At 32.0% G+C, this 27,800-nt stretch overlaps 2 protein-coding genes across 5 annotated transcripts in view; both read left to right on the forward strand.

Moving 5' to 3' along the window:
- Positions 1-3,372, forward strand: part of LOC147064519 (guanylate cyclase 32E) — a 264,366-nt gene extending 260,994 nt beyond the window's left edge. The window contains exons 24-27 of the mRNA XM_085957667.1: positions 477-702; positions 2,026-2,152; positions 3,077-3,235; positions 3,346-3,372. Of these exons, the coding sequence (XP_085813793.1) occupies positions 477-702; positions 2,026-2,152; positions 3,077-3,235; positions 3,346-3,372 (539 nt within the window). The remainder of the gene's footprint in view (positions 1-476; positions 703-2,025; positions 2,153-3,076; positions 3,236-3,345) is intronic.
- Positions 3,373-10,625: 7,253 nt separating this feature from the next.
- The window catches only part of LOC147064526 (receptor-type guanylate cyclase Gyc76C-like), a 211,733-nt gene continuing 194,558 nt past the window's right edge, over positions 10,626-27,800 (forward strand). Inside the window, exons 1-2 of one of the 4 annotated variants that reach the window (XM_085958218.1) lie at positions 10,626-11,034; positions 17,935-18,293. Coding sequence is in view for 1 of the 4 variants with exons in the window: in XM_085958216.1 (XP_085814342.1) it covers positions 10,681-10,844 (164 nt within the window). In the remaining 3 variants the exon portion in view is untranslated. The remainder of the gene's footprint in view (positions 11,035-17,934; positions 18,294-27,800) is intronic. The other 3 variants (XM_085958217.1, XM_085958219.1, XM_085958216.1) reach the window with 3 other exon arrangements.

Below are 27,800 nucleotides of genomic sequence, written 5' to 3' on the forward strand. Positions count from 1 at the left end.
AGTCATTGACTGCGGCGATGACATCCTGATTGGGAGAATCGTAGATAAATTAATTATCACATTCGTGAACAGGTTGTACATCTAAAGAAGCTCAACGCTGGTGCAGAGTCTCATGAAGATGATCCGACTCGGTTTTTAGCTATGCTATCATAAAGTTCTTCAAATATATTATATATTTTTTATGGTTTATGGTACAATACTCATTTTTACTGTTGCAGTTGCGAAAGTGTACTATTCAGACAGCTGTTGAACAATAACTACTAGTCTGATCTGACTGATATTATGATAGAAATCATTTTTGAAGAATTAGAACAATTTTAAAGAAATTTGGCAAAATTTTCACTCTATTCTTGTAATTAAATTAATTTAATAATATTCCCCCAATGAATAACGAAAATACTTACCTCATAATACTAATTCTTGGGACCTTTTTTGTGGTTGTGCTTAGTCAAAATCAACTATATTTTGTATTTTAGCGCTGAAGATCCACTGCAGCAAGGAGTGCAAACTTCTCCTCGACAGACTAGGAGGGTATCAATTCGCTGAACGGGGTATGGTCGCCATGAAAGGCAAACACGACCAACTGACGTATTGGCTCATCGGAGAAGATTCTTGCAGAGCTTCCCGGAGGACGCCGGTTCAGCCACCCCCTCCTAGGAGTTCGCTTAAGAACAAACACCTTGCCAAGAGTCCATTGTTAAGGTGCCATTTTTTCCACCTTCTAAAACAATGCGTGTTTCACAGTTTTTTGACATCAATTACTTTTCTTGTTTCATTATTTTGATTAATTTTTCATGATTTTGTACAAAAACATTGTTATAAAGAAATTAATGAATTTTGATTTATATATAACCTAACATTGATGATACGAATTATCGGACATTCCATTAATTTAATGAAACAAAAAATAAAGTAAGTTTATAAATAGCATGTTCTGTGATATTTCTCATATATTTAGTTAGCAGTTCCATCAGTGGATGTTTTGGGTATGTGGAGACCCAGAGCTCTGACAGGTTTAAATGCTCCCTCGCGAAAATTTTACATGCGTAATGAACCACCATCGGGTTAAAGATTTTCCATTTTTTTTATGATTGATTTTTTTAGTTTCCGATTGTGAAAAATACGCATCTCCTTACAATTTTTGGTACTTCTGGCGAAGCAACTGACTCATATGCTTCGTAGAAAAGTACCACTTGAGTCCCATTGACCTCTAAACGACTTTTAAAAAATAATTTGTCAATATGTATAATAATTGCCAACACAAAAAATGTGTGACATTTATTAATATTATCAATTCGCACCGTGAGTGTAAAACCAAGGCATCTACAAAAGACATATTTTGGATATAATATTATGGTTTGAAGTCTTCGTTTTGTTAGGAGAAATAGAGTTTCTAAAATAAAAAAAAATTGGTTTATATCTACATTATTTTGCATGTTCTTTCAGTTACTTCACTTTTACATTATCAACGTTTGCAGTTGTTTTGCATTTAATCTCGAAATTGAAAATTTTACAGATGCCTTGGTTTTACACTCACGATGTGAATTGTATGGTTTCTAAATCATAAATGTATGAAAACAGCTAACGCAACACTATTGAGAAAGAAGAAAGATTCCGAAATATCTATTGAAGTAAAAATACATGGGAAAAGCTGACCGTTCACTCTTAACAAAATATGTTACCCATTACTGCACACATACACTGGTATATGTGTATTGTTAGCACAGTCCAACAAGCATGTGAGAATGCAATATGTACCTGTAACTTTTATAAACCATTGTGCTCTAATAATTATAATAAGAATATCCTTTCCAATATTCAGTTATCATTTAAAAATTCTTCAATACCTTGCGATTGCGATGTGAGTATCGATATTGATATTTGTTCTTTTTCCACTAACACATTTTTGCCGTTACAATAATTGTATGAAGATGCATCATTTCAGTGTTTATTTCAAAAACTGGGGAAAAAATTGGTTGTCACATAACAAGATACAAAATTTTGAAACATATTTCCCTCTTGCAGATGTTCCAGCCTAGAGTCACCAAAGAAACTAAGATTCGCTTCGGGAAATCTATTGGAATTCCATAATTATTCTGTAAATCCACACCATCACCATGGAAATACAGCTCACAAGGATCATCTGAATGATGTAATACTAATACCTTAACAATTTTAATCTAAAATCTCATTTCTCATTACTTACCAGTGTGAGACATCTAGTAACGGAATTACAATGCACGCAAATATAATTTATACATTTTACTGAAAAACTACCTTTACTAAGTGTATACCTATCTATCTAAAATAACTGGAAAAATAAAAAAAAATTTAAATTCAAAGATAAACTGATAAATTTATGTTTATTATTACTTACAGATTTTTATGTTCATTTTTTATCAGTGTGAAACTGTAAAATTTAGTTTAATAACAATCAGTGGTCACTACCATATTTAAAAAAATATATTATCACAATGTCAATTTATTTTGATTACCTCTTACAGTCATATTATTTTTAAAATAACAGTTTTTCTAAGCAATAAATATATTTTTTACTTGAAATCCTAATATATCTATCATTGTGACAATGATATTTTTTGGGATAGATTTTTCATAATAATTCCAATTAAAATTGTTGTATAACGCAATTTATCTTATTTCCTCTGTTTTGTTTTTTTTTTAGTAAATTATATTAATTATTATTGTATGTTTACTGAATCCGCCAGTTGGTATCTGTACCAAACACTTATTACGCTCCTACCTCAATGAAGTTAATTGACTATTTGATTTTAAAAGTTCACTAAAATATCAAAGTTAAGCCAAAATAAGTAGGTATGCACAACACCACAAAATATATTTTTACAAACGCACATTTTTCTCTAATATCGTGTACATAATATAATGTTTATTGTCCTGTTATTAAAATATAATATTATATTGCATCATTTAATTAATAATATAAATCTAATTATTCAATTATTACATTATCCTGTCTGATGGATTCAGTTTTATAAGTAATTTATACAGTTTGTATGAAAAACACATAATTGATTTAATATTATTGTATATTCAACAGAGAGTGAACGATCAAAGCCCATACAAGAAATCGTCAGCTTCACTTCTGCTGGAATCATCAGACTGCTGTTCTGAATGCGTAAGGACTTCAAGTACTTCGTGTCCTTGCATAGAACACATGGCAGGCTCCACAGCTACTTTAGCGCAATCTCAGCTCTGCGTATTTCCAACATTAGAAACGAAGAAAATCCCAATTGATAAATCCTGTTTTCAAAGCGTGCCAGCTCTCAACTGTAACCATTCGCCTAAAGTCGAGATGTGTCCAAATAGATCTGCTCCGAACAGCCCCTGTACTAAATCAACATGTTTTGAACAGCATAAGGGAAAATTCAAAGGTAATGGCATTATCCCTTACACTAAGCCACCAGAGATAGCTTTCCGTGACAACGATGTATGCCGAGTGGTTTTAATTGACGAAGACAATGTGGCTACTGAGTGGATAGATGATTCGATGAGAGAAGAATTGGATGCACCTCTATTAAATAATTATGATGGTGACTCCACTTGTGCGATCTCCATAATAGCGTCAGATTGCAGCAGTATTGGAGAATAAAGGTTCAAATATATTATGATGCACGTCGCGTATTATCACGTGAAGTCACAGTAAGCTGACAATGCGGGAAAAAAGTGTGTAACGTCGTTTTTTTTGGTGTTTAAAATGTTATCAGACTGAGAACCTTTAAACGAACATTTTCAGTTAGCAAAATCTGCTGAAATCACCAGAACAACAATGAGGTCGCCTTTCGCGTACCGCACTGCATCAACACACACCCGCATGACTCAATGAACGTTTTTTTATCATTTTCTACATGCCCACACATTTTCGATTCATTTAAAAATCGCGTGTTTTTTGTTTTTTAGCAGTTGGCACTATGTATTTTTTATAAGAATGTTGTCTATTATCTATGGTCTGCAGGTTGAGTTCTGTTCAAAATATTATCTATGGACGCAATATCGCAAGTAATTTTAGCGTACGCAGAAGTGGAAACTGTTAAAATTAATGGAAATTAGCATGAATAATGTATATTAATTAAAAATACTAATACATTATTCATGTATTAGTATTTGGCTATGAGTTGGCAGTCTCCAGAGATCGTGTTCGTTCAAAATATTCTACAAAATGACGAAACCATAAACTAAATTTGTCGCCATGACAGTGTGACAGTACGTGACATCCATCATAATATAATTGAAGCATAACGAAATTCTAAAATGTAATAATTAGAGCTTTTACTATATATTCTATCATCATCGGTTGTATTTAATGAATTAACTAGATACCGACAACCATAACTTGATGTGCAACAGTTTGAAAAACTTATTGCTTGCACACATTGTGACACTAGCACCACCCATACCTCAAGTAATAGCATCCGTTATCTACATTCAATTATTTGCATTTGTATATTAAATTTAATATGAGCAGTATTCCTAATAAATACAAAATATCTAAAAGTATTATAATTATCAGGGCACACTACTCTTCAAACCAATGGCAAAGAGTAAGAATCTGTAAGATGAAAATAGGCGATGGATAACAGAAAAAAAATCCTCAACAGACATACTTACGAGTCTTGAAGTTGAATTTGAGATAAACATTAAAAAAGATAATAAGCACTTTTATTCTCCCAGCCGTGGGATTGATCCAACGACCCATGGCTTCATAGATAGCCGGTCTATCTACAAGGCAACCGTGTTTACAATAAAAAGTGTGTGAGATAAAAAAAATTCAAACTATACTAGACATCAATACCAAAAACCTACCTAGCAGAAAGTAACCGTTGGTAGATTATCATTTTTTCAAACATGCAACTTAATTTGTTTTTTGTCATGTGGTAGACTTCACAATCTGTTTAACTATTTTCTAAAGAGAAACACATAAGTAATACTTTATGTCAACACCAGGCTTCTGTTGTTAAATTTGCTGCATTGGTTCAGTGGAGATGCATAGATGTCATTGTTCAATATTAAAAATAACCAATAAATAAATATCATTGATATTGCATAATTATATTTTCGTACATTTCTTTACGAATCAAGGTAAATGTTAAATGGTTAACAATATAGTTTACTACACTACTACTTCGCCTCTGGTATTTTTTAAGGTAATTTCGGAATAAAAAAATTGTTATAATATCAAACAATATAATATTATTTTATTGAAACTCAATTACCTACCGGTTCTATACCTTCAGCGGGTTATCTCTCCTCTTATCTGAGGCTGTGATCGATAGGCCGCACATACAAATTTCGCAAGTTATCTGGCCCCGTTTTAAACTCAAATTACTAGCCACTGTCGATTGATTTACATAAACTGAAAAATAAACGCACAGTGACATCTGCTTTTATAATTACGAAATACTAATCCACAAATTATCGGTATTACAGCGATTGTAGTAAGAGCTTTGCTCTACATTCAGCGTGTGTTGTTAAAAATCTGCAGCCTGTCAGATACTGCCATAGTAATATTGTGAGGCAAGGCCCGGCCATATTTTTATTACCTACAAAAATACTAACTGTTTAATTATTTAATTAATAAAAGCATACATGATTACAGGACTTCTAGTCATCAATATTATTGATAGACAAAAACTTCATTTTTAAGTATTGATAATAATAATTTATGATAATGGTTAAATACATAATTAAAATATTATTCTGATTGGTGATAGAATTGCATAAAATTGTGTGAAATATCTATATCAGCTATTAAATTAGTTTGTTGCTAACTTGTAAGTACAACGCTGAGATGGTGCTGTCAAGAATTATTATTGTTTTTGGAGAAAAGTTTCTGTATTATTTAGGTATTATAAAAATTATACTATCACTAATTAATTGATTGACTCATGTTATCAGATAAGAATATACCTACATACATTCATATATACCAACACATTAATATAATATTATTATAAGGTCTAAGCATAACAAAATAATTTTAACACATTCAGAAATAGAATTATAGACTAAAGCATAATGTATACAAAATAATAAACTTGTGGCCTAAAAAAATCAAAATGTTATATTGTGTCGCAACACACTTCTTGAAGATAAGTAAGGTATTCACTTCGAATAAAAAAACCTTTTACATGAATAAGCACCTAGTAACAATACAGCAGTGGCGAAGGGTGGAGGTAGACTTTTAAGATCCACCATAAATAGTGCACACTAAACTTTGTCAGTCATACATATTTGTTTTTATTGAAATAAGACTACAATTTACAGATGGTGTTGGTAAGTTTTTAAAATTCAATTAAACTTTGAGAATACTCATCCATCTATAAAATATCTAAAATTATGCAATTAAATCATACATACCTTTGAATATTTTATAGATAGAACAATATTTTTTATATATTATAGTTTGGTAAGGCAGGGCTTAAGACGATACATCAGTGAAACGACAAATAATTTTCAACTATAGGCGCGACGAAATTTTGGACTCGCTGGTATTCGGAGAGCGAACGTCAATTTGTTTCGTGATGGCGACGGGGGTATTAATTCTTCAATCGTGTAAAGATGACTAAAAATGTTACCCATTTACTTGAAAAAGAAAACATCAATGAATATATTATTATTGTTACTAATAGAACAATAAACAGAACATTAAATGGACGCATGTTGGATTTATATGACAAATTATATTTCGTTCGGCGTGCGTCATTTGCACCCGCGACCCGCAATCCGCGCATCGCCTAGCCCTGATCTTTTTAGACCATGCCTCAACTGAGGTATAGCCTTAATGAATTACTTTGAACCAACAATATGTGTAACATGTATTCTTAATCCAACGAAAACAAATAAGTATGAATGAAAAAGTGTGCACAATATCATATCGCCCAAAATATACCAAAACTATTATGATTTGATTTAGGCAGGGCTTAATTGATTTTTAAAAACTAACCAACACCATCTGTAAATAATTATTGTAGTCTTAGTTCAATAAAAACAAATACGTATGACTAACAAAGTATAATGTGCACTATTTATGTCGGATCTTAAAAGCCTACCTCCAGACTTCGCTACTGCAATACAGAATTCATAATCCTATATTTTTATTTTTGTCTGTGAGCTTTAATTCTACAAAATTATTCTAGTCATTTTAAGATAAAAATAATGTGATCTATATATTTTTAACTTATAATATTTTTGTAAAACACTAAATTAAGCACTTTGTATTTTATTTTCTCGTATGACATAAATTTAATTTATAAAAAAAATGTTGCCGGAAAGTATAGAAATAATATTGAATGAACACTACATTATTTTACGATAGTGTTTATTAATAATACTAATAGGATCATGGCCCCCACATCCTAAAGCGGGTCCCCAGGCTTGGATCTATGGCGGGCTCCACTACCTATCGCTAAGGTTAAGGGCAGTGTGATGTTCTACAGTAGTGTTCCCCAACTGGTATTCCGTTGATTAGGGGTATTTAGTCTATTTTGGGATACTTTGTATTTTTAAATAAATCAAGAATTATTGAGTTGTCGGCACGGCACTACTTGGCATCATATTATGAAGCACTGATCACGACCCGTTTTTCTTGTAGTCAAGTAACTTGCAAACCTTCATCATATTGGATAAATAGTCAATGTCATTAGTCAGGAAATACACTAAAAATAACTAGAAAATAAATATTTTACGCCTTGGGCCAGGCGCGGTGAGCGTACTGAACGAGTTAACTGGTCGAATCACCACACCGAGCCCCCTTTAAGCCCGGGCCCCCAGGTTAGAGCCCTGTCAGCCCCCCCTTGTGGGGGCCATGAATAGGATACGGTACCCTAAATATTTGTGTATGTTTTACTCATGTGCATTAATTTATCAAACATTGTTTTGTTAATTTATGCGGATCATGGGAGCCATGACCACCTCCATGGGTGAATGTAATTTTAAATGAAAATGTATTAATATTTCAATAAATTATCTTTTTACTCGCAGAATAATTCACAAGATTTCAGAATGTAACATTCTTTGTTAATAATTCGGAAACACACATAATATTAGAAAAAATCTTGAAAAAATATGGTACTGGATGGAACTTGATGTAAGGTGCAGATGACTAAACTGGTAAAGCACATTTGCCAGAATCAGATCCGTCAAAATATTAATTGATTTTGTTTAGATTTCTTTTCTATTTTTCTGAGGTGTTTCTGAATTATGCATAATAATAGTTCACCATTGATAAATTCATAATACATTATTAAAAAAAGTTTATTGATGTGAAAATAATATATTTTATGTACATCTTTATGAATTCTACTTAATTTACACCCCATTTCTAACTTGTTGTAAGAGATTTATCGGTTTTGATAAATTGATTTTGAAGTTGAAACTTAAGCTTCCTTAAATTTTTTTGTAATAATTTAATAAAAGTTTCCTCAAATTATTTACAATTTTATGAATTACGAATCCGGTAAAGTCATATTTTCTTCCACTCATCTTATAAATTTATTTCATTGTGGCTTTTACATTTCTACCGTATTAATCTATTCTGTGTTTACAATCTACCATAGATAAGTAATTTTAAATCACATATTTACTCGTGTATTAAGTGTTCAAATTTAATGGCTCCCCTTGATCACCTTCTTGATCCACTAGCGGTTTGGGAAATGTACTGTTAAATGTGTTGTAAGTACAGTAGATTAAAGATAATGTGTGATTTTTGATAGTGTTGTACTTACAATATATTAATTTGTATCATACTTCTATGAGATGGATTAAGTATATGACACTTCTAGATAGTACACCTTTAATATAATAATACAATGTGTACTAACATTTTATTATACGTATCATAATATATAACAAATCAATAGATATGCATCATCAATAATTATTAAATTTGCTTGACCATATTCAATGAATTTTAAGAATACAATCAGAAATCTGTAACCGAGGCTATTAGAATCAAAGTCGGTAACCTCTGTATTTTACCATTTTGATTTTATCTCAAAATACCGTCAAGCACGTTGAAAACTGCAAGTGGATTAATTTCTTTTTAAAAATATATTAGTAAATAATTAGGAAAAGCGAGTAGGGAAATTGTAAATATCCTTAACAACAATACAATTAATGAAAAAATCATCTCTAAAGTTGGTCAAGAAATATAAAAATTGCGGCCGATAAACATAAACGACTTTGCAATCAACCACCAATTCAATTCTATTTATCCAATGTATGGAACTGTGTTTGATATTTTATCACCTATATACAATGTTAAAATACTTACAGAATCAGATTTATCAACGGTTACCGGTTATCGGTTACCAACTTTGAAACTAATAACTGTGGAAACTTTAACTGGAATGGGGCGGTTAACAAATAACTCGCAATATACTGGCAATATTCACACTTTGCCTTTATTCCATTCCATTCACCAGCGAGTGGAATATATCGCGACTGGATCATTGAGTTGTTATTAATTATCACCTTGGATACTCTAGGCAATTGCAGAGAGTTACGATACATTCCACTCGCGATGGGTGCAATGAAATTAAGGCGGAGGACATTAGTCTCACCGCCACGCCACGCCACCATTCAAATTATGGTCGTAGGTCTCTATTAACAAAATTCTATATCTGAACGATGCTCTCGATAAAAATAAATTATTGTAGATGCTATCAGTGGAATGTTGTAATACTTTTATAAGACAATATTTTTAAAACAATATTTGTATGTTTGTAAATTTATTGAATGAATAATTTATATTTTGATATTTTTGTGAAGATCGAGTGTGAGTGATTTAGAAATGTACTTTTAATATAAGTTGAATAAAATTTAGGAAAACATGCTGATTTATTATTTAATTTAAGTAATCTTTTCATAATATTTTTTATCAAGACGTAACTAAAACATTTTGTTTTATCTGTTTTCACTTTATGCCAACATTATTTTCACAATAGAAAATAATACGCAAAGCTGATGAAATGGCAATAGGTCATCAGTCATACAGTGGTACCAAAGGGGCATTAAATGACTTCATTATTGCCCAAATAAAAGTTGGATTGGCACATTCAAATTAATTTAATGAATGTACGTGGCAGCGAAGAGCAGGACTCTTCATCCAGCAGTGGATTGACGTCAGCCGTCGATGATGATTACTATGTGCATAACTAAAATATAACCTACCTATCTTTATAGAGAACAAATTGAATCAGATAATATTATGTTATGTATCCAACATTATTAATTTTAGTGAATGTGTAGAATGCCGACAATAGAAAAGTGAAATAGTACGGTATCTGTTGATAGCAAGCTATACTATCTTATAAAAACTGTAAAGTTTGTGGCTTGAGTCTTCACTAGATAATTTAAATATTTATTGTTTTTTACTCGATCATAGATGCCACTTACGAGAAATCATGCTACGTAGGGGCAAACAAGCAAACAAACAAAAATTATGTGACTTGGCTGCGTCATTATCCACTTGTCGATATCGTATACAGTCGAGAATTGTCGGCTATTTCCGTAAGCGATTTGCGTATATTGTAATGCGATAGAGGGAGACAAATGTTGAAAGTCAGAAAGTTATGCTTCGCGATCTCGTTGCAGCAACAAGTTTTAATAGTAAAGAACAACTTTTGACGGTCGTGATCGCGTCTTATGGTGCATGTTATCTTTTTGACAATTAATTTCCAAACGTCAAGTTTTAAAACTTTCTGCTACTATAATCTCTTAAACTGTGCTAAAATTGTGTGTAATCTTTTCAATATAACAATTAATTATTGTTCTCTTGGTTTTCCTGACAACTTCTGTAGGATTGTCAGGTACTTACTGTGTTTGTTTTCTTTTAGATATTATAATTTGTTTAATTTATATTCGTTTAATTGGTGCCCTGAGATTTTATTAATTGTTGTGTCGTGCTATTTTATAATATTATTGTTATAAATCTGTGTCATATTCTGATTATAACAGATAATGTGCAACCCAGAGAGCTTTCGAATCGGAAAATATTATGTGGGTATTTTCTGTGCGTCGAAATTTCTTTTCATATACCTAGGTATTATTATTATTTATTATTATGCACACGACCTTTGGAACGCTGTTATCGTATTCCACGATATCTACCTATTTAGTTAGGTACTTGGTAGGTTCGGTTCCCTTGTGGTTGAAACATGTATCAGTCGTGAGGAGATAATTCTTAATTATTATATTGTCTGTTGCACCCAGTGATAACAGATTAGGTACACATTCTCATTTTTGCTACGGCCTTTTCTACCTCTTAGATGACCTTTTAAAATATCTGTATCGGTATTTTTAATTAATTTTTTTATTACATTTTCCTTTGACTGAATTTATAGGCAAGCAACCTCAAAAGAAATCTTATTTTATTAAGAATTCTTAAATCAATACAAATCAAATTATTTGCTACTATCTTCCTTACAATTAAATGCAAACGTAAATGCTTATTATTATAGATCTTTTAATGCACTCGAAAGAAATCTAAAACATTTCATTTATTTCTTAAATGGTTTTGATGAATGTCTCATTATTATCATTCCCTTCAATCCCCCAATTCGCTACCGTTTCGTTGTGTAAGTTTTAGATTAGGTAAATAAATACCTAGTCATAATAATAAAACGAGAAAATAATGCCAATACTCGCATAAAGTATGACGTTTTGAAAAAGAAACAAATATAAATAATATAGGTACACATACGGTTCTTTTCTGTTTAGCGGAAGCCAGCGGCAAACAAATTTAGAAAATAACTGATATACTGGAGTATCTGTTAGGTTAGGTTAGGTTATCATTCTTGAATTCATGAATTTAGCCGAAATCTACTACCAAGATTGCCGCTGTTCCCGACTGGCTTCCAGTAAACAGACTTGTACCGATATTATTTATAGGTGTTTGGAAATATTTATAATGCTATATGGTTGACAAATTAAGAATCGCCGTAAAAATAACATAATTCGTTAATACTGTATTGTATAATAGGTGTCATAAGCTTGGCAACTAAAAAATTAGTAAAGGTCAAGTAGGTATTAAAATCAAACTCGTCTACAGTTTAAAATGTACATCGGATATATTGTATGTATTATGTACATATTCATAAATAAAAACACAACCATTTTCGCCATTTTATGAACAGCTGTAAAACATTTTAAAAACTGAATAACGCGAAAATTCGTAATGTTCCCTTATACAAAAAAAACACGTTATCAATGAGGGAACTTCCCATTTTCTTGATACCCCTTGACAACAACCATAAACTTATAAAAAAGTAGTTACCTAGATACTAAAAGGTAAAATTGTATCAGTTGAATTGGCAAGTGATATAAAGAGTATGAATAATTTTGAATTAACATAAAAGAACACTATGACCAGATGTCAATCAATGCCTTTAGTAAACAATTCAAAACTAGCCTGTGTGAGTTCCTAATTTTGTAAGTATGTAATAGGTATTTTACCTATATTATTAAATGTATACCTACGCAAGTAGATAATTAAAATTAATCAATGAACGCCCCCCAATGAATGTAATGAAATGCATAAGTACGTTTATCAATAAACTATTTGGTACATTCTCACAGTTATAATATTACGTCTAATGCCAAAAATATGCCACTATTATTGCGTACACAAATTTAATAATTATTTAGTATCTACCTATGTACTTAATTTCAAAGTCTTTTATTAAGAACTTCAACTTTGACTCAATTGTAAATGTTTAAGATTGTGTAAACTATAAACACAGTAATTCGTGCCCTACTTTCTCATTAATATTTTTTCCTTGTGTTTACTTGGATTTACGCCACGGTATACACTCTAAAGATTGAATACGTGTCGAGTGGTCGAGGAAAACACGTGGCTCAACTGTAAACGCTGTTGTGGATTCTTATTTGCATTTTTGTTGTTGTTAATATTTTAATTACTTAAGTAATAGGTAATGTTTTTTAACGAATGCATACTGCAATGTGTTTATTGTGTAAACACACGGAATGTGTATCGCTCTCCTTGTCAGCTAACTGACATTGTGATACACAAATAAACCAACAAAATAATACTCGTTTTATCAACTCGCCGAGCTATTTTTAGAATGCACACTTCACTTATTATAAATTTATTATACAAATAATATTATTTCTCGCGCTGTTCTACCATATCGGATGTGGTTAAATGGGGAAATGAAAAGGCAATCAAAACAAAAAGACTGTAGGCTGACCATACCGATAACATTTTCCATAACTAGTTACATACATAATTACATATTGTGCAAATCACAGAACAGATTGAGACATAGAGTTCTGATCATCGTTGCCATTTTAGCGTTTTTCTTGCCAGATATATCATTTTTCGATTCTAGCTTGCAAAAAAACCTATCTGGCTTGTGGCGTTTTTACTACGTGTCTTAGTAGCGTGACAAATAAAACAACATAATTTGACACGTTGAAACAATAGGAGCATGCATGGCTTTATTGTGAAATTGTAACATATAATTTAATTTGTGCTTAGGTATGTAACATCAGTTTGACAATAATTATCGGAATAACATGTAACGTTTACAGATTATAGGCATTTGTCGTCAATTTAAAAATATATTTCTATTAAAATGTGTGGTTTTTACATGTATGGACAATTTTATTTTCACCAAATCTAGCGTTTTTTTCCTACCAAATAGCTTGTTTTCGTACCCCGTCTGGCATGTTTTTGTCAACGACCGTTGGCAACACTGATTCTGATAGGCTATTCCCCAATACACTACATTTTTTACTTTTTTTTCTACAGAGTTTTGAATGTCTGAGTGTCCTACGAAAATAAACCACACATTATAGATATGCAGTAATGTGTGTTGCAACCTTCAAATACACCAATATTGATTGAGCGTCAGTGCATAAAACGAGAGCAATTATAAGAACGAAGGCAAGCGTATTCTTTACACGTGTGTAAGTTTATCCCTTATTCTTCCACACTCGAGATCGGTTGCCTGTTTCTCCACACCGGTTAGGTATTTCAGTTCCCGTTATTTCTTAGTTCCCTGCTGCAAATGTTATTGAGTTACAACATTTAGTTATACCCGACACACGTTTCGCTCCCATATAAAATATCAATATTAGAGTTAGTAGAATGGGTGTAGCGGCGTCTTTTGACTGACGCAATCGTTCCGTCAGAATATTTAAAAGGGTACCTCGAAACAGTTCAAACCAGTCATACAATTATTCAATAATTATTAGTACCAAAATTGTGAAATTATACATATTTCTCACAAATTGAGTATAAAATGTTACCCAAAGCATAACAGGGCTCATAATGGTTGTCATAGTGGTTCGGGCTTCTACGTCTCTAAACCCGCAAATTTGCAGTAATATTTCAGTAGATACTTTAGATACTAAGGGCGCAGACACACGCCACTGTGGTCGACGCAGGTCTTATTTGATTCTAATCGGATGCAATTGGAATCAAATGAGACCATGCGTCGACGCACGTCCACTGCAATGCCGTGTGTGTGCAGCCTAAGCAGTATTGATTTTTAACTACACATCTTCAGCCTAGACCAAATCACTGCTGGATGAAAGCCTTTCACACATCTGCCTAGCTTTTACTTAGATACATAGGTACGCAGGTTATATTAAATAAACATAATATATAATGGAGTGTCTCTATACTAAAATACTACGAAATAGCTTGCTTGAGAATTTCTGCCAATGAAGAGAATTCCCACACCTTGAGCTTTGAACCACATGGTTCTACTATTGTATTTTAACATCAGGCAATCCTGCGACTCTCCCAGTCAATACAAATAGTATAGGTACCTACTAAAATATTCTCTTTTACAATCGATCTACGAACTTGAATACCTACATATTAACTTTGGGATATTTACATACTTACTAGAAACTATTCGAATATACTTCTGTTTTCCCTTTTAGAATGATGGAAATCATCCTCATCTTTGAGACCGATGACTGGAGAACGAGATTGTACTCTCATGAAATGTCCTTAAATTCTTCAACAATTATATTCTTCTGCCCGTCTCTCTTTTTTCCAACAGTTATTCTCTGTTTAAATATTTGTTTCAGATGATATTTCATTTACCATTACCATACAAATATAAATTCATAATGCAAAAATTCCATTTTCCACATCGTTTAGGTCAGGGGCAGTCAACCTTGTCCCTACCGCCCACTAGTGGGCGTTCCAGCTTTCATGGTGGGCGGCAGGGGTTTTAAAAAGATTTTCATTATGTTTTCATAAAATTCCCCGTGACAATTAAAATTTCAGAAAATATACTATTTGTATCGCCCTCGCATAATTTTAGTCTAAATGGCGCTATAGTGAGGCAATGAAGTTCAAGTCGATTGCCAGAACATCTTTCTACAAAGCATCCAAATGATAAGGACAAGCCCATTGAATATTGTCAGGAAACATAAAAAAAATCAAAATTCTTCAACAATCGTTGCATCATTTTAAAAAACAGCATTGCTGTGGAAACGGTGGGCGGTTAGAAAATTTTACTACTAAGTAACAGAGATACAAAAGTGGCGGTTGATATAAAACGGTTCACTACCCCTGATTTAGGTAGTATCCAAGTACAAATGATATATTTTTTTTAGGTATTTAATAACTATTTTTTGATGACCTTTTTCGCCGTTAAGAAACCTTTCAACTCGTATACCATAAGCAATAGGTACAACACTGTATTCTCAATTATTAGATATTTTATGTCTACGAAATGCGTAGAGCCTGGGTACAAGACATCTTCGCCTGGTTACATTTTAGGCACGTAGTAGAATAATTAATTAACTTTCGTAGATTTCATCTAACTACACATATCTAAGTAACACAGTATTTATAATGAATACTAAACTGCTACATCAGATCCGGCCGTTTTACTAAGTATTTATGGCTTCAGTGGCTGAAGAGCCTTGGTAAATCTAGAAGACAAACAACCTTAAAACAATACTCCTAAAAATACATAGAGATAGATACACGGGTTGTAAAAACATTTATACTGCGTTCAATAGTCGTGAAGTCACTTTCAATAATTAACTTTCAATACCTACATTACGTTCAAGTTACGGTTTGAGTTATCTTTGTTATGATTACAAATTATTTATTACAAACTCTATGATATTATTTCAAGTAAAGTTTTTTGGTACTCTGCCATTAAAAATAAATAAAAAAGACATCGGCATAATTCTCTCATCTTAATATAAAATATTAAATTGTTTAATTATTAATCGTACCTCTTGGTTTTAAAAAATGAGATATTACGTATGATCTTCGCTAGAAAGTCTTATATATTATTTAAAGAAATAACTTCACCACTTACAACTCCAATACCTTCTTCTTTATGTGAAATATCCGTTATCGGACATCAGCGATGGTACTGAGCTCACACCAGTATGAGATTCTTGAGCTGGGACGTATTTCTTCTGCCAGGACCTCGCTTACCGGAAATTTTCCCTTAAGCGATGATGTAGGTGGGGAGGTAAAATTCGTTGTTGCTTGTTTGTTTGGGGGAGAGTTTTATTGATCAATACAATAAAAATACAATAAATCTTTAATAAAGATGGTAAAGATGACAGCGTGAGGTTATATAATCGCGGGTAATGATGTAGTGATGGGATCAATCCGATCAAGAGATTGATTATATTAATGAACTGAGAGAGTTGATTCGAGTAGAATGACTATGTGATGATAGTAGTGCGTCGCATGACGGACTCGATGAGTCGAGTGAGGATTCCTCCCTTGTCCTTCCAATTTATACAAATGTAGTACAAAATATATTACAAGAGATATTGTCGCAATTAACCAATCATAACAGACCCTACTGATCTAGTTATGATTGAAAAAATGCTGACAATTATTATCATTCTATTGCTTTGTTTTGACAACAAAACATGTATATTAAAATATGAGTGGTATGATTGCTACAAATCAAAAATCGCCGATGAAAAATTGAATGATGTATGCACGAGTATGTAGGCAGTACTTTTCAATGAGGCATATTACAATCTGCAGCATTGCATTTGACGTTGAACTAAAAATATAACGCGATAATAGTTGTGAATATCGCTCCCGTCTGATTTTCGTTTCCATTGGCCGAATAGATAAAGTGTTCTGCGTTTTATTTTGCAACGGAGAATAATAATTAAGTGTATAAATGTAAGTATTACATTTCAATATACATACTACTGGGTCTGGGTAGGTAGGCAGACTAGGCACCAAGTTGATATCTCGCATAGCGGCTGTTTGTCCGCCGGCCACATTAGCATTACACAAGGAACTGTACAAATATTTACTTGATAAAATTCTAAATTTAATTTGGACAGAAGCTAAATTTAAAGAAACGGAAATATATCGAATGAACACTAACTTGTGTGGATATTTACACTTTCCAATAACTGAGCGCGTATTCATTAGAAGATATCCAAATTATTGTAGAATATGTTCTTCATCACAGTCCAGATGTCCGTCCGTAGGTACTATAATTTATAATGTCATAAAAATATTACTTTTCCACTACTTGAGAATTATAACAGAAATCTATTACTTGGTAATTCAATAGCAATGTATAGGTACATTTTCCACTATTTGACAGTTCTAATAATTCAAGATTGAAAATAATTGTATATTACTTAAATACCTACTTATAAATGAATATATATTTAAGAAGTAATACTTTAAAATAAACTACATAAGAAACTTATTAGTGATCCATTAGGTATCGTAATATAAAATGTTTGTGTTTATTAAAAACTATATAGATACTTATTATGTATTATTATAATTAATAGTACGTGTGTTTTATTTTATTTATTAACATATTTATAATATATTAATTAATCAATTAAATATCCTTCTGTGTACCTACGAATAATATAGTTAACTTATTCAAATTTTCCCTCCAGTTTCGTGCAGTGAAAACTTACTAGAATCCTAAGTACGATTCGTCGCTTTGAGCGCTCTCAGTGAAAAGCGCGCGACGCATTTTTTCCCGCCGGCGAAAACAGACAGATTTGACTTACATCCCGCCCCCCTCATCAGAAACTCTCAAACACACGTGATAATATAACAATACATAGGTGTACATCGATAAATGTGTTAACCGGATAGCTAAGAGTTGCCAAAAAGTGTAGTGTTTGACTGCTGATTGTTGGCCTTCGTCTGAACCGAGTCGAGTGTGTGATGCTACAATCTGCATCCGGATATCCGGGCTGAGGTGGCGCTCATTTCGGCGGGAAATAGCATCCCGATCTTCATACACATGGTAAGTTAATAATTCCATTATTTAAAATAAACAATCATACAACGAGAATATTAGGTAATGTAATTACTGTTTACTTATAATATAAACCCTATCGTATATGACAGAACAACTATTCTATTAACCCTATTGTATTAACCATAGATTTACCGTGTAGGATAGGTTGTTAGTACATAATTTTTGACATAAAGCAATTTTTTGGTATTGTGGGGTTTCGCCTAATGAGGTTTCATGTCGCTAAGGTACAGGTATGCCAAAACTGAAATTGGGGTCTGTGACGTTTACCCTTGGAAAATCAGCTCTAGATTCCTCCTCAACTTTAACTGGTAAAGGGATATAATGAACTTCCGATTAAAACGTATATTACGAAAAAGGTGCTTTAAAAAAATAAAACTTTATGACATAAAAAGCTTCATTTGTTTATCGATTTTGTTGTGATGGAGAAAGGAAGACGATATCTTTGAAACAGGGAAAACAAAGGTAATGTTAATCGGGTTACCCTACTAGATGTGGTATAACAGGATACGATTGTGAAAAATATGGAATAAACTTACTTAAACATGTGTTAAAGAATATGTATGTTATTTTTAATAGCTACGTCTGTTTTATAATAATATGCTTTAAAGTTTGTGAACTTTTCGTGTGAGAATGCCTGATTTTAGAAACTATGTTTGAATTGGTAACTATTTAAAAATAATTAAGTATTACTAGATAAAAAGAACTTTTTATATACAACGTTTTTAAATTTTCTGTTGAATCATTTAAACTTGACTTGCTACTAGCTTAAACGATCAAAAAAATTTGTACTTGATAGAAATACTGAATAAAGATAGAATACTGAAATGTCATTTTGACATTTCATATTGATTTCCATAGTAACGCACGTATATATTAATAATTTAGTTGCTAGGACCCCAGACCCCTAGCAACCAATAATAGTGTTTTACTTTTTACGGATTTCTTCCGAAATAACTTTTCATACAAAACAGAATTACTTAACTGAAAATGAATTCAATTCTGCTTAAAGATGGCTAAAAGTATTAAAAGAATGCATTGGCATCGTGTTCTGATATATTCTAAAAGTTTCAAATGTAGCTAGTCGGGAAGTTAGTTAAAAATCGATTGCAAGATTTGTACTGGATAAACAACCACCGGACAAACAAGAATACGACCTAATAAAAACGTTGTAAAATAAAATATATACCCACGGTGTCATCATTGTTGGAAATTATAAAAATCTACCTGCTAATAAGTAATCTTGGCTTTGGTTACTTATGTACTGTTATGGTCGATATTACTAGTGGTAAGTAGTTTATAATATATAATTAATTATGTACAATTATAGTGTATTATATTACAATCTTTATATTAGTATTGTTTGTAACATTAATAAAACGCATTTTTTTACAATATATCAGTGCGATGCAACCTACAATACATCTCGGAGCATATGCTACAAATAAATTGGCGAAAAGGGCACTAGTGGCGTGCCCAATTAGATATTGTAAATATTATAAAATATTTCATTAGCTTGCGAATTGGAAAATACCGTAGAATCAACTATCTTCTACTTCCACCTTGTCATAGTATTCTCTTCATTCAATTATATTTAATGTTAGTCTAATTTGCATATTAATAAATTCTCAACAATTTAGATACCTACCTAGATACGCACAGTCACCCTTTACCATAATGAATAATTAGTAGGTAAGATAATTGAATTGTTCAATTAAGATAAGGCACCAAACTTAATTGCTATATTTTCTTTTATAATGATTCAATTATCCTTCCGTCTACCTACCAAATACCTTAACAATTATTTGTAAATTTATACTTTACTGCCAGTAAGTATTTTACCTTATTTTCGTAATATATTTAGCCTCTAGGACCGTGTTTTCTTACGACGCCTCATTTTCTTCTATGGAAATTTGAAAGTCACTACTACTCAAGAAAATTACATTTTCATTGCTTATACAATTTTCACAGTGGTAAAGAGTGCTAAAATCGCCGTAGGCTGCGATGAAACGTGTGTCTGGAAACGAGGCAAAAGTATTTCGTATGTAAATGTAAACCATATAATATAATATATATTATACAATGCTTTTATGTAATATTGTAAATAAATAAAAAATTATAATGAATACCTATAGGTGGACGCATAATTTTATTTTATTGTAATTCACGTTCCACCAGACACGATAGTTTGTTTATTAATTCGTAATTTTAAATTATATATAGTGTTATAATAGTATATAGGTATAATAGTATCATAAGAAATATTCCGGGAGATATGTTTTAATCATCTGTCCTTCCGAATAAGTTTTTGAAAAGGAGGACTTGTCCTTTTTCTTATCCGTCCAACAAATTGCGGTACAAGTCTGTTTACTGGAAGCCAAGCGGAAACAGCGGCAATTATGTTAAAATTCATGATTTCATGGATTTTAACATAACTAACCTAACAAATTATCCAGTATATCGGCTATTTTCAAAATGTTTTTGTCGCTGGCGTCCATTAAACAGATTAGAACCCAAACTGCATTCGAAATCTAAAATTAAGTAAGTAGGTACCTATATTTTGTAAGTAAGTAGGTACATCAAGATTTTATTTTAAAAACTATGTAGTTGGCAAGTTACTAATTAAGTAAATGAAGTAGGTACCTAAGTACATAATGATTCTACAGATCAATATTGCTTTTATTCTCCAGAAGTCTGGAAGTTAGTTCTAATTACCGTTATTTTTACATACTTACTATTAAGTAATTATATTTTATCAACTTGTAAGTAAGTATTGCATACAAGACAGCCCATAGTATGACGTCATGCCATAAAGGTATGGGTGTCTAGTTCAATGTGATGATTTATTACTTATTAAATTACTTAATTACTAATTACTTACTAAAATATTCGATGTGAACTAAGTGGTACTAAAATCGATCACTTTTAACGAATTTATTTTTGGTTTAATCTAAATCGTGTGACGTCATTGATGCATTTAAGTTGCAAGTGACATTAAACTTAAGCTACACATAATATTCTATACACAATTCTGCTATCGAGGGTAGTTTTTCATATTTTTGTATTGAGGTATTATAATCTTTACAATAAGTTAGTTGTACTTAATTGTTACAATAAGTGCCACGTTATAACAGCACCACTGTTGGCTGTGCTAACTTTTAGAGTGAGATAGGCAGTTTTGACTGTTTAGTTGAACTGGCTATCTAAGTAATTGTAACAATTATAATACTTCGACACATAGCTGTCTTGTGTAGGTATGGAATAGATGCGCTGGTTTTACTAAATATAATATTATGTACAGAGGGTTACATGTACAAACATTTCATCGTGGCATAGTTCGCCGTGAGCTTACTTATCAGAAAGAGATGACCGTATACTATACGATCTCCAATTTTATTAGATTCAATATGAATTTTCATAGCTGATTTTGGCAAAATTCATGAATTCAAGAATGAAAACCCTAACCTAACAAATAATCCTGTATATCGCCTAGTTTCAAAAAAAATTGCTGCTGGCTTCCTGTAAAGTGTAAACGGACAAGAACCGTGTTTTATTTAGACGTGAATTTTATGTCAGTACTATACGCCCCAAAGAGTTTGGACCCAGGGGCGGCAGGTTATATGAAAGTATGGTGAGGCGGGCTGGTAATCAATTTGTGGCAAAATTTCCACGTTAACATTTTATATGGGTACGTTATAATGACCAAAGTAAATCCTCCGTGATGCCCTGATTTTTTTTTATCGCGTCGCTATTTCTCGTAAGTTGTCAGCTATTGTTGGCCTGCTTCATTCAGTTGTATGAGGAAGCCGATTCCTTGCCCCTCTTTTTATGTAATACCTCTATGGTTTGGACGGTCTTTAATATACGGCCATATATTTCCGATATAATATTTCACGGTGAAGTGTGATACAGCGAACTGCATACGTACAAGTTTCCTAGCGTTATCTTGTAACCTGGTTTTTACGTGAATCTAGTCTGAGACTGATAAAAAATGTCATTAATATTCATGAAAAAACAAATCGCACTGTTATCCTATAAGTATTGTCAATATAATTATATAGTGTATCTCGATTTGCTTGGCAGTGGCACTTGGTGTTAGATTTGCGGTCGTCATTGTCAATCGTCATGTCGCACGTTTGCATGGCACTTCACTTTTCTGCTAACCTCTTTGAATAAGTCAAATCAACTCTTGGGTTTGTGCCGTTGGTGTTATTTTTTTTTTAATATTACTTGCCGCATGTCGATGTTTACACTAGCTCGTTTTTGGCCGAAGTCGACCTACAGCGATTTTTGAAACTCTTCCAAAATATTTATGTTTGCTTGCTTTTATTTCTGGGTGCGAATTGCCTAGGACCGCAAGACAACGCTGGGAAAATGCTATTGTAATTTTCCTCGCATTCTTTATTTGTTTACAAGTCTTAAAGTGTAGGCTATTGCTTAAAAGATGTACATGAAAAGCAGTATATATACGTGATAAAATAATACTAAAATTAGTTTTCAATGCTGCCAACCTTTCGATGCCCCCTGTTATATATCGTCACCTCAATACTACAACTAGATAACTCTGATTTATTTTGGTCATTGTTGGGAAATGAAATTTAAACATTACTTGATTAACATAAATCTAGGCTATAATTATTATTTACATTACAAGATAAAAAGAACTTTTTATATACCTACAACGTTTTTAAATTTTCTGTTGAATTATTATGCTCAATATGCTCAAACTTTTACTTGATATGAAGTTAATAAAAAACAAACAAACAAATAAATATAAAATACCGAAATGTCATTTTTACATTTCATTTTGATTTCCATAGTAACGCACGTATATATTAATAATTTAGTTGCTAGGACCACCCCCTTAGCAACCAATAATAGTCGTTTACTTTTTACGGATTTTTCTGAAATAACTTTCCATACAACACAGAATTAACTGAAAATGAATTCAATTCTGCTTAAAGATGGCTAAAAGTATTAAAAGGCACCGTGTTCTGATATATTCTAAACGTTTCAAATGTCTAGCTAGTTGGGAAGTTAGTTAAAAATCGATTGCAAGATTTGTACTGGATAAACAATCACCGGACAAATAAGAATACGTGCTATTAAAAACGTTGTAAAATAAAACTGAAAAATTGTTCTTGTCTAATTGGGTACAATTAAATAATGTTCAATTGTATGAAAAAATATTGTAGATAGGTATATTATTTTATTTATTATTTAATGCTTAAATGTTATTATTTTCAAACACAAAAGTAATATAGCTCCCATTAAATTCTGACTTACCTAGTTTTATCATTTCGTAGATAAGGAAATGTTGCCGGCTCTCACATCAAAACTCGTCCGCTTGCTACGTGTCGAATATGTTGATGTGACGTCATCGTTATTCACAAAACACACGTTGCCAAACGGAGCTCCGCAGATTGGTCGAATGCGACTGTTTAGTTTGAAAAAAACATCTGCTGTTGCAATCGACAAGTTGCATGCTTCTCGGGCTCCGAGTCGAAGACGCCAGGACGCGAATTGGTCATTCCTATACCGGCTCGCCGATCGCCGCATCCAAATATCTATACGGTTTGAAGGTTACTTTCGACTGTCGCTAGGTAGATCTGTGCGGTCTTCATATTATTAAATAACACCAGATCGCCGTTCTTGGAAAGTTTGATTTATGGCTGTGCGTCAGACGGGCCAATTCAGATGTGAGAGCCGGCGTATAATCATATTCAATAACTATCTCAAAAACAATGAAAATCTAGTTATCGAGTTATCTAGGTGACGATATTCTTATCACTATATTTTGTCCAACGAATAGCCAGCCGCGGAGATGCATATCAATCCATTATTAAACAGATTGCAATGTCATTAATTTGATGAAATCTCGAACTCTTGCCTGCCTCCTTATTCATAATTTCTTGCCTAATTTTCTAGTCTTTAAAAAGTTTATATTTATTAATAATAACTAGGTAACATATTATCTATGAGCACTTTTTTACTAATATAAATATAAATTACCTTGACCGGTAAATTCCAAAGCTCATTCAAATAGTTAAACAAGTATTGTCTTAAAATGAGACAGTGAAAATACACTAATATGGCTTAATTCACTACGACTAAAACCATTCATTGTTTGTCCTAAATAATCATTTCCTATAATCTTGTATTAACAGTGAATATAAATACTTTACAGGTGTCTTACAATCCAAACTAGCACATTTTATGTTGCCAAGTTTGTGCAGCTGATTCGAAGGTTACCCTTTCGAAATAGATTCATTAAGTTTTCAATGTCGTCGAATTTAATTAGTCTTTCCTGCTGAAAAAACAAATATACTGCTAATTTTATTAACTTGTTTCCTCTCCAGCAAAAACTGGCACAATTTTTATTTGTTTAAAAACAACCCCGAAGTAACTAAGTACCGTTAGTATATCACTTTTTATGGGTAAAGTAAGTAACCGCAATTTTGAACTGTAGTATTAATTAATTAAACTTCAGTTATAGTTATACCATTATTGAGATACTTAGTTCTTACTTCTTATAGTATATATATATATATATATATATAAATATATATATGGTTGAATCAACTATCTACTAAAATATTTAATTTATGGAATTTATTATAAGCATTTATTGTGTTAAGAAGGCACCTCCCAAACAACGATAAGGGGCACACTTAGAGTTGTATTCCGAGAAAATCTCAACCTCGAGATTCGGGATTTCCCGAAATGATGAAATTTTGAATTCTCGAGATTCGAGATTTCCGGAAAAGAATTCTCGAGATATCGGGAAATTTAAAAAAAAATCCTGTAAAAATCCTAAAATCAGTGTAAAAACAGACAAATTCCATAAAAAATATGATTTTTTTTATTAATGTAAGACGACAAACAAAATAGAAGTAGGGAAACAAAAATAATTGAAAACATTACTTATTAAAATAGAATTTCAAAAAACACAGACTGTCAATCGCTGCGTCTGACAATCGCGTACGTTTTTGAGACACAAAATTCCCTGATGTTGTAAAAATTGCGCTCATTTTGAGTCGACGTTGGCTTAATTGTGTTAAATGCCCCGATCACTCTTTGAACGTTTTGTGTTTTATGTCCACTTTTTTCATATAGAAAACCGTTTTTCAATTAATATTTTATAATAAGGAAATCCTGAGAAAAGATTCTCGAGATCCGGGAATTCCCGAAATGTTAAAAATTTCAATTCTCGAGATTCGGGCTGGGAAATCTTGAAAATTTATCGAGAATTCCCCTCGGGAAATTCCCGAAACCCAACTCTAAGCACACTTCAAACAATTTGAGGAATGAAGAAAAACGTTTAATCGAAATTTTAACAGGAAAGTAATCATTTTTATTTGTTGATATTATATTATTTTATTAATATAGAAAACATAAACTATGAATGTACCTTCATTATGAAAAATAAATCAAATAATAGTACAAAAAATAAAACAAAAAAACTTATGGTGAAACAATGATCAACTGCGTGTGCTATTTATCTTACTCCATGATAATGAACAATAACAACAAAAAATAATTTTATTATTCTCCAATAAAAGTTTTTAAAACTACTGGGCAGCCAAATGTTGATAGAATTCAACATGGTAAGGTTGCAGATAATCGGCACATGTCTATTAAATCCTTCTTTTTATCTTGTGTCTTAAATGTCAAAATACGTTTATCATTGTTCTACTCATTTCATTTAGTTCTTGGTTCCCTGGAACTGAGGTTCCCTTTTTGGAAAAACATGGTTTTCCGGCATCTTTCAGTTTATCCATTTGACATCACTACAATTTTCGATGTTAATCTTCCTTTTTCTGCCTTTATTTAATTGATGTAAGGCAATGATAACAAGCTCACACATTCTTGTTTATTATTATTAACAGCAACAGGAAAATCCAAGAATTGCTATGTAATTATTTTATTATTGTAAAATTGAATTCTCCAGCTTCAAACAGAATCAAACAACACCTTAGGATTTCTCATTAAAAAAGCTGGAGTATGTACCTATTGCAATAGATTTCGCTGAAAATCAACATGCTGGGCTTTTTATACTTATCCTGTAAAAGTAATTTAAGTGGAGAGTGTCAGCGGTGGATCATCCGGGATGGAGGAAGATTTTTAATGAGGCCAAGACCTGCCAAGTGTTGTACTCAGGGAACTCAGAAATAATGGGAACTGAAATACATAACGGGTAAGGCGATAGCAGGTAACCGACTCGAGTAAGGAAGAATCCGGGTTGAACGTACACACGTGTCAAGAATACGTTTTACGTCAAATACTGAAAACTGCTCTCGGTTTATGCATTTACGCTCATTTAATGTTGGTGTATTACACACACTATTGCACGTGTATAATGCGTGCTTCATTTTCGTAGGACACTCACACATTCAAAAGCCTGCTTCAACATGCGGCGTATTGAATATAGCCTATCGGTATTCTATTTATTATCTGTTCTGTGGTTGTACTACTTACTGATGATGATCTTACATATTTTTGTGAAGGACTGTTTGTTGGCAACGCGACTAAATAACACTTTGTAGTTAATGGTTGCAAACAATATTGGTTATTTATTAGGTAACTAGAAATAGTGTATAGGGTATTGATATCTAATTGTGAATTCTTTCATAACACTATGATTAATAAGTATAATAATATATTATATTGATTTTTAAAAGTTTACATGTGGCTAATTCTGTGGAATTTCACCGACCTTCTAACATCAATCCGGTTGTCGGTCCGTTTCAATGATTGAAAAATCATCTTACCTTTACCTTTTGTTTATTTGTATTATTTATATAGGTAGGTACTCAACAAAAATTATCTCAGCTATTTCCGTACAACAATCGTCAGACAGGTATATCGTGGACCAATCTGTATTTTAGCTATTATCATTGTTGAGTAGATAGATGTAACGTTTGTTTATTTATAATAACGAACTGAATATCGTAGGTATGTAATATTTCTCACTTTTCTTGTGATGATCAGTTAATTTCATTTCATTTTTAAACACATCTGCCAGATACCATGAAAGATTTGTTGTAAGTTAAATTAAATTCTGTCCTAAATTATTTTTTACCTTCAAGAAGACCGATAACTCTATAGTCACTACGAATTTCATAAAATCTCAATAATGCTTTTTTTTCTGGATAACCACCAAAGAAAATTAAATATCCGCGAAAACTATTCCAGGTTTTTGCGGAACCTGGAAAAAAAACCTGGAATAGTTTTCGTCGAACAATTTTTTAAGTTCCACGGAATACCAGTGCTCTGCGGAACATAGTTTAGGATACCCTGGTCTAGCTAGAGTAGTAGTGAAGTGTGGAGTTAATATCCGCCATGAATAGTTCACTTTAAACTTTGTTTTTACAGGTGGTTGTTTCTATTTAATAAAACGCATTTTTTTTTATATATATATATATATATATATATATATATATATATATATATATATATATATATATATAAAATGCGTTTTATTAAATAAAAACA

Source organism: Rhyacophila brunnea, unplaced genomic scaffold, assembly GCF_057557595.1.
Source record: "Rhyacophila brunnea isolate RB1 unplaced genomic scaffold, BYU_Rbru_1.0 scaffold_7, whole genome shotgun sequence".
Classification (NCBI taxonomy): Eukaryota; Metazoa; Arthropoda; class Insecta; order Trichoptera; family Rhyacophilidae; genus Rhyacophila; species Rhyacophila brunnea.